Consider the following 8,717-nt stretch of genomic DNA (forward strand, 5'->3'; position numbering starts at 1 on the left):
CATGCATTTAGCTGATTTAATCCTCTAAACTGCTTGGAAAAAGATATCCTTAATTATTACTCCAAAGTGAGTTCAGTTGAGAAACAAATCCCTGACTTCTTGGGATGCCTTATGCAGTTCAGATCTGTAGGAAACACTGATAGAAACAGTTTACCTGGCTTTGTATTTGTTTACCTGTACTAAAATACAAATGCACTGAAATGTGAAGTACTTTGTATTTTAGTGGCTGTTTTGGCAGGGCTTGAGGTAATGGTGGTCCAAGTGCTCTGTGTCCAGATCCAGTCACCAGAGAATTTTCATCATATGGAGATGGGAGGACTAGATATTTTCAGATGTGTGATTTCTTTTTTTTTGTATACCTCTGCATTAATTTTGATTTTTAAGTATGTTTTAAAAATGACAGGAATATGTTAACTGTTTTTTTTTCCCAACATTATTTAGCCCTTAAACCAGAATGGCTTCCATACTGATGAAAAGGGAATAATTTAGTTATCATGTTGTTTGAAGTTGCCAATGAATTGAGATATTTTTTTCTGATGAGGCACTCAGGTTCAGAGTTAGTCAGAACTGTTCTTCAGTATGAAGTGAGGAACTGAATTTTCCTATGGACCTTTCCCAAAACTTCCAAAATTTAGAAGGCAAAGTCAAGTAGTTCTTAATACAGGCTTACAGTATATACTGTAGAGGGTTTAAGGAAGCTGTGCGCTACTGAAAATATTTTTAAATGTTGGTAATAGACCTTGTGCACAAACTATTGCTTAGAAACTCCATAATTCCAACATTAAACTCCTTGATACAGCTAGATTTAGGGTACCTCATCTGTCTTTAAATTTTCACCATAGTAAGAATGAAACTCCATAATGGTCTGCAGGGAACATATGGGCTTGTCTGCCCTACATGGTGAAAAACTTGTCAGACCAGGAGTTCAGCCTTAATTTTGAATCATTTTATTTAAAAAATAGTTCTGGGTTAAATAAAAAGCTTATGGTCTGGAATGTTGTAATTTGGTTGTGCATTTTGTTCCTTGTAATTCTGGAAAATTAGATGTTTATCTTGCACATCAGGAATTTCCTTTGCTTGATGGAAATCTAAGATTTTTATTCTTTACCTGGGTTTAAAGAAAAGCTTACACAGGAGGTGAAAGTTTACTCCTTTGTCCAAATGGACTCATTGCTAATGAATTGCCAAAGGAGCATTTTTTCCAAAACTCGATGTGTATGATACTAAGCAAGGTAATGTCCTTTTTAGCTGTACAATGAAGAGAAATAAATATTTAAAGTTAACTCAGATCACTTAAACATAAATTTTAATTTCAGTAATCCAGTAGACTGGATTGCAATAACATAAACTATCTTTTGGGGTAAAAAATGATACTTAAAGATCTGATCAAACTACTAGCAATACTTAAATATCTGCCTGGCAGTTAAGTGGCACAATGAAGATGAATCAGTAATTCCAACATGTTACATTATAATGAGGGGATTTGTTCCAAATCATTCATTACACTCTATGTAATTTCTTGCACTAGCTACTTAAGCCTGGTCTCCATTTTAGAAGTACATGTATCTATTTTCAATGGTTTATTATGAGGACTGGTTACAGCTTAATTCCTTCTCTAGTAGAATACCTGGATTGTTTGAATAATGAAGGCATTGTTGCAATTCGGCTACTAAAGATATTTAAAAGATATGATTTTTCCCACCTAAAGAAGTTTATTTGAACATTAGGATCTGTAGTGAGAAGCCAAGAGAGCAGCAAGTGTGTCCAGTTTCAGTGGGAACACCTGTACTCTCCCAAATGCCCCAGCTGCAGATACACTGTGTATAACTGCATTTGTGGAAATTGCCATTTTTGTGGAAATGAGCAGATTTAACTGTTTTTTCATATCCTTGTTGATGCACTAATGAAAGCCATTTAAGCCTCATTCTTTTTATCAGTATTTTTAGCAGATTTTTATGTAATACTCAATCTTTCATGAGGTGGCTGGTTGGTAGAAAGATTTTTTTTTTTTTATGATTAAGCACTATCCTAAAATGTCAGCATTGTGAGGTGTCAGTGACTTGGCTATTTGTGTGGGAGTTGGTGAAAGGTGGAATTCAAGTACATTAGCCTTATAAGAAATAGCCTTAAATAAGAATGGAGTTACTTCAAAAATTACTTCAGCTTTAAGTCATACATGTTAATGGTTTTGGTACAAAATGGGAAGAAATCTAGAGGAGAGTCAAACATCATATAAACTTATTGAAAATAAGTATTTGTAATACCAGCAGCCTGTTTTTCAGAAACTTGAATATGACTTACAGTTAGTTTTGTTTATGAAATTGTTTGAACTTGCACAGATGTAGGTGTAACTTAAATGATAAATGGTACTGATGTGTGTGTATATATAATGTTCAATTCTATTTGTAAATGAGAAACTATGTAACAAAATCATAGGTATGAGGTTTTCCTATTGTAATTTAATACAGGTATGAGGTTTATGGCAATATATCATAGTTAATGAAATTTCAGGTCAAAATGTCTTTAAATTGTGTACATTTTTAAATTGTAATTTCTACTGTATATTGATTATCATGCATAGTGTGATTCAAGAAACTGCTTGTAATTTAAAAATATTTAATATTAAAAATAAAATACAGTTATATATTTATAATCTCTTTGTCTGTTTGTTCATTTTTAAACAGATGCCAGCAGTGTAGTTCTACTGTAAGATATATTTATTAGTCTCCTGAGGTTGAGAAAGTTCCAAAAGTTCAAAACCACAGTCCCGGCAGATGAGTCCTCGCTAAATAGTGTAGTCACCTTTAAATTCTTCCAGTATCATCATCCTTGTGAAAATTTCAGGTAAAGTGTGTACACAGTCAGTAGAGAAGCAATAATTAAAACAGAAACAGTGTAATTCTGAATACTGAATTTTGCTTTCAATCATAGAATTAGAGATCTGTAGGAAGAATGGGGATTTTGAAATTTATAAATTCAGAAAACAAGTTAATGATGCTTTCTCAGTGTTCACAGAATTTCTTCCTAGAAGAGTTGCTTGGTTTTTCTATCTTAAGAGCATGTGCTGAATGGACCAAAAATCACCAGGTAAATAAATGTAGTAGTGAGTGGTGTGTCCTGGGAGCTCCCTTGATGAGACGCTGTGGCTGGTGCAGGCTGGGCGCTCGGTGAGGCAGGAGGAGAGCGCTGGTGTTCCCTGCTCTCCGGGAGGGTGCATGGCCCAGGGCAGCCCTGGCAGTGGTGATGGAGGCTCCTGTGGAAGCCCCCACCTCTCATGGCAGCTGTTGAGTGCTGGCACCTCTTGTGACCTGGGAATGAGAAACTGATAGCAAGATGACTTAACTTCATTAGGTAAAATATAACTACTGGGCTGAAATTTGACCAAGGCGGTGGTCATTAATGAGAACAGATGCAAAAGATCCCATGGCACTAAATTGGTCACCTTATATAGAGCTTATTATCAAAGAATTTGAGAACTTGCAACCTTTATGATCAGCAAGTTCTCAAAGAGATGGCAATGCTGTGTCTGTGGGCCTGTGTCAACGGGTGCTGTGACAACTTGCGGAACAGAGCTGAGGCAGACTTTGTCCTCCTGCAGCCAGGGGCACTCCACGTGCTGAAGGAGGCACTGGGCCGACCCCTCCTGTGGTGACAGAGCTGTGCCCGGCTCAGTGTCAGTGACACCCACCGGGCGCTGCCTCCCGTGCGCGTCCCCTGTGTCACCGCCAGCGCTGTGACCACCCCAACTCGGTCGGGAGCCGTGAGCGGGGCGCTGTGGCCGTGGCCGTGCCCGGCCCCTCGCGGGGTGTGTGGGTGCCCGCCCGCGGAGGGACCGGAGCTCCCGCCCGCCGGGCCCGCCCCCGCCGCTAAAGCGACGTGTCCGGGGCAGCGCCGGCCCTGCCTGCGGCTGCCTCCGCCTGCGGGCTCGGGCAGCGCCTGCCCGGGGCTCCTCGGGCCAGGGCAGGGCCTCGGCCCCTCGCACGCTCCTGCTGACAGACCCTGCCTCGCTCAGAGGACACGCAGCGTTCCCTCCCTCTTGCCCCCACAGCCCTTGCTGCTGTTCCTGGCTTCCCCTGGGTCTCTGCCGCGTTGTCCCTTGGGCCCCAGGCACCTTCTCAGCAGCGGTGGAGTGGTAAGTGACAGAAGAGGGATGCCAGCCCTGGTAGATGGCTGCACAGGGTGTTAAATGTGTTGGTGCTTGGCTGCTCTCTTTGGTTTCTCTTGACCACTCCAGTCTGTTGCTCCTGATCCCCACAATCTGTTTGCTCCTTGCACACTCTGATAACACCTTCCTGGGACTCCCAGCAGCTGAGCTGGGGCTCTCTAAGGTTACTTCTCTAGGTTACAGCAGTGACAGTCTAAGAACAAACCTGCCAGTGAGGCACCTTGTTATCCCATTATACCCCATTTGCTTTTGCCCAGCCTACAGTTTTGAAGACTACTTTGCTTTTGCAGTTTGCTGAAGCTTCCTTTCTCTTGGATCTTCTTCCTACTTTCTCTCCTGGCTGTCCCCATGAGCCCCCTCTTCACCAAGTCCTGTGGGCTGTTTTCTTCCAAACAGCAGTGCTCCCCAGGAGTGCTTCTCGGGCTTGGGCAGGGAAGCTCCCACTCTGTGCTCTACTGTAGCTGTGGCCTTTTCTGCCAAGTGAGTTACACCAAGGGTCCAGAACAAACCTGGTGCTTGCCTTTGGACCTGTTTTCTCTCTGAAGATACCTGCGTGTCTCCAACATTTTTTAGGCTCCCACAATGCAAGCTGGTTTGTGCAGACTGATGAAGTCTTTCAGCTGTCATCACCAGGTGCTACCTTAACCCAGCTGCTTTGTGAATTCCTGTCCTGTTTGGTAAAGTTGCCTCTTTGGTAGTAAGGAACCTTGGGATGGCCAAGATGTCCTCACAGGCAGAAAACTGAGTCACTGTGCAAGCCCAGCAGCTGAACATGGCTTTAAAGAAATGAGAAATGAGACAGGGTCAGGTGTTTACCACAGCACAGCTGGGACCTGCCAGACACAGCCACCACCTGCTCCAACTAAGGCTGAGGTTGTACTGGGACAGTCTCACATCTGGGGCTAGGTTTTTTGTTCTTGTTTTTCTTTAATTTTTTATTGGCTCACCAACTCTCAAACTGCTCCTACACAATAGTATTGGCATAAAAATGTATTTTCTTTTTATGACTACATGAACTGTGGAAAAAACATATTTTGAGAATGTTTCTTAGTAACACTGATTGTTGGTGTTAGAGGCAGGGTTGCTGTGGTGCTATTGTCTTCAGATGTAGTGTGGGCACAGAACATGGGCTGTAAAATATCAATGCTGTCACCTAATGCAGAGGAAGGAACATTGCTGTGTCTTTTTGGGTAACTTGGATATAGCCTGCTCTGCTGCTGTTGATCTGGGGCAGTAACTGCAGTTAAGCCCTGGCATTATTGGATTGTTGTTGGAAGAGGGAAGTGCTTTTTTTTGTGTGTGTGTGTGGTGGGGACTAGCCCAGAACACAGAAACGCTGCAGCTGAAAACACGTGGCTGGCTTGGAGCTTCTCCCTGAGAATGTACCATGTTTCCCTCTAGTGGACTCCTCTCACAGTGGAAACCTGTGCCTACAAAAACCAATTACCAGGAGTTCAAGGAGAAATTACTTTAAGTAAGAGCCTGAGGGTCTGTCTAATACCCCCCTAAGCCAGCACATGTACATGGAAGTGGTGCATGGCTTTATTATAACATGGGGGAGTGAGGAGCTGGGAGACAACAGCAGCATAAGAGATCAGAGGCAATGTGTTACCAAACCTCACTGACTGTTGTATTCTGCGTATTTTTTGAGTTGTGGTTCACTTTTCTACAGAAGACCGAATAGACTTGGAGACCAATTTCTCTTATGTACAATGATAAAGGAAAAACCTCTCTGCTTTGAGGCCTGTTTCTAAGAAAGTAGAGGCATCTGTTTTTCACCAGCAGGTGATTCACTGCATCTTTGTTTCACTGGTTCCATTCACTTGCCCTCTGTTCCCTCTGCGAGCTCTCCTCCCAGCTGAATATTGGTGTTATGTTTTTACAGCACATTGATAATTAGTACCAGTCCATCCAACAAAACATGAAGACTAAAACCAAAGGAAAGAAACAAAGGCAAACTGTTGATAAAGAAGCGTTTTCCGACGAGCCAGCAATGAGAAAAAAGGAACTGGTGAAACGTTTGCGACACAAAGAAAGGAGGAATGGGGGGAACAAGGAGAGCAGCAAGATCCCCACAGGCAGAGCCAAGCGTGCTTGGAGCAGTAAGGACAGGCTGCTGAGGAGGCTGGAAAGCAACGAGCGCGAGAGGCAGAGGATGCACAAGCTCAACAACGCCTTCCAGGCCTTGCGCGAGGTGATCCCTCACGTGAGAGCCGAGAACAAGCTTTCCAAAATAGAGACTCTCACACTGGCCAAAAACTACATTAAATCCTTGACCTCCATTATACTCAATATGTCCAATGGACACTTTCCAGCAGTAGAGGGGATGGGGGGAGCCTGGGGATCCAAATTGTACCAGCATTATCAACAGCAGCATGGGGAGGATGAGCATGAGGAAAATCTGCAGAAATATTCCACATAGATTTATAACTTCAGCCAAAACACCAACTGCCAACTACTACTGTCATTGTTTTTCCTTCTTACATCATAATACATGCCATTACCTAGAGGTTTAAAGAGATTATTTTTGCCTCCAGTCTCCTTTTTTTTTTTTCTTAAAAAGACAAACGGGTAACGCTTATGACATTAAAAAATTACCTTAAATCTTCAGAATTTTTCAGAGCATAGGGAATGTGTTTGTGCAGTGTGCTAGGGTCTGGAAACCTATCCTGTAACACTGGAGTTGACTTGAAAATAGTGATTTAGTAACTTCTGAAAATTATCCTACCTGGAGTAGAGTGAGTGTCACCTGAGTTCCTTGGAGTTTGTTGAGAATCTTGGCTGTAGCTCTGTTTACTACCCTTTCAATGACTCATCTTCTGTGCTAAAGAGAAGATTAAAATTGATGACAGCATTTGACTGAGTTGGTGACTGAAGTGGCATATATGGGAAACTGGTCACCAAATCTTAATATTTATCTTGATATTTAACTTCTGTGGATCTGCCCTGGTAATCTTGAACGTTGCAAGACATAAAAACATCTGTTGATGCAAACATCTGCAAAGCTTTCTTAGATTGTAAGCTCTCTAGAGTAAGCACACTTCTGATCTGTGTTTCCAGAGCATCTTGCTTCACAGAGATTTTCTTTAGTGGATGTCTGGGTGCCATTGTAATACAAATAATAAATAAGGGACAAATTATTTTTGCCAAGACAATGATAAAAATGCTTTAGTATAGTTTTAAGTTAGACAATGCTCTGGCCAGTTTAAATTACTTGTTAATGAAGCCTGTGATGTGATCAGGTTCTTTCTGGGTTAGTGTTAGATTCTGATACTATAAAACAATAAATGAAGCAGAAACTTTTCAAAAAGGAAAATAGGCTCTTTTATTCCCCTCCTCCTATCCCCTTCTGTGGTAAAAAGTTTTATGTCACTGAGGAACTCTCATTTCCTCTTGTATTCTCATACCTGGGGCACCTGAAGCTGGAGTGGCCTCAGTTGGAAGTGCCCATGGAGCCCCCATGTCACAGCTCCCCTCCCCACATGCCCCATGGAACAGGAGGCTGCTGCTCTGTGCTCTGCTGGCACAGGAAACATTTGGCACCTCATCCATCACTAGGATTGATACTGGTTTGTGGCCTGGTCCTTTTCCTGCAGAGGAGGGCTGTCCAAGGAGGAATGGGGGCTGAGGAAGGATTTATCAGATCCATCACAAGAGGACTGTGCTGCACTGTGCAGTTTGGAATGTGTTTGTAGTTTGCTGCAGACAGCTGAGGGGATGACGATGTAATTCAGAGTGAAAGGTGAGGTTTCCCACACAGGCTGGTAAGTGATGTCAGTTCTCTTTCTCCACCACAGCAATCCATAGCTGTGATGCAGAACAACACAACAGTTTATACATGTGGTTGCCTTACTGGAGAAAGCATTTGGATCCTGCCTCAACCAGAATTTTCTTAGTAGTTGAACTGTTTTCACATTAAAATAAATGTGATTAAGCCCTTCTCATACGCAAAGGCTGAAAGAATTGCAGAGTCTCTTAGAGATTTAACTTGTCATTACAGTGCTGGATCTTACTCCATTTGCCAGCAGCCCTGTGTGGGTAAATTAATCCTCACTGTGTTTATGCACTGATCACAATGGGTCAGTCAGTAACACCAAGGCCTTTTCTTCCAGTTATTCCACTTGGCACCTCCTCAGGTAAGAGATGTTGATGTTATTTGGTTATTTCTCACCCTCTAGGTCAGTGCAAACTGTGGCTCTGTGTGTCACACAGTAAGTGATGACCAAGCAATTGTAGATTATGGTAGTTTTTTTGTAGGATTCTTCAAAGGTCATTATCTGAGAGTTTCCAGCTAGTAAGCATCCGTGGAATGCTTTTGTGGGATAGTTATGTTTGGACTGCTGTTTGGCTGCATTGGTGGAAAGAGGGAACCAGCAAGTTTAAAATCCAGTATTTTAATGGTGTTATTGAAGAATTGCACTTTAAGAATCAATTATGCTGGTATTGCTCCTAAACATACAGAGCTTAATGCTTGGGCAGTGTATTTTTGACTTTCTGCAGCCAGAGGCATTTCAAATATGAAGCCCAAAATGGCACATCATATCTAGCTATG

General features: G+C 42.4%; 2 protein-coding genes across 4 annotated transcripts in view; both read left to right on the forward strand.

Moving 5' to 3' along the window:
- The window catches only part of LMTK2 (lemur tyrosine kinase 2), a 58,511-nt gene that overhangs the window by 39,190 nt on the left and 10,604 nt on the right, over positions 1 to 8,717 (forward strand). Inside the window, exons 15-17 of one of the 3 annotated variants that reach the window (XM_053957087.1) lie at positions 2,685 to 2,844; positions 3,007 to 3,087; positions 4,049 to 4,132. The gene's annotated coding sequence lies outside the window, so the exon portion shown is untranslated. Of the gene's footprint in view, positions 1 to 2,684; positions 2,907 to 3,006; positions 3,088 to 4,048; positions 4,133 to 8,717 lie in introns of those variants that run through there. The other 2 variants (XM_053957088.1, XM_053957085.1) reach the window with 2 other exon arrangements.
- On the forward strand, positions 5,861 to 6,727 carry BHLHA15 (basic helix-loop-helix family member a15). The gene is made up of 2 exons (XM_053957092.1): positions 5,861 to 5,950; positions 6,051 to 6,727. Exon 2 carries the CDS (start codon positions 6,087 to 6,089, stop codon positions 6,585 to 6,587), a length of 501 nt encoding a protein of 166 aa, XP_053813067.1. The 5' UTR covers positions 5,861 to 5,950; positions 6,051 to 6,086; the 3' UTR covers positions 6,588 to 6,727.

This window comes from Vidua chalybeata, chromosome 16 (assembly GCF_026979565.1).
Source record: "Vidua chalybeata isolate OUT-0048 chromosome 16, bVidCha1 merged haplotype, whole genome shotgun sequence".
Taxonomy (NCBI): Eukaryota; Metazoa; Chordata; class Aves; order Passeriformes; family Viduidae; genus Vidua; species Vidua chalybeata.

Coding starts and splice junctions, on each gene's coding strand:
- BHLHA15 (XM_053957092.1), top strand. CDS start 6,087: ATGAAGACTAAAACCAAAGGAAAGAAACAAAGGCAAACTGTTGATAAA.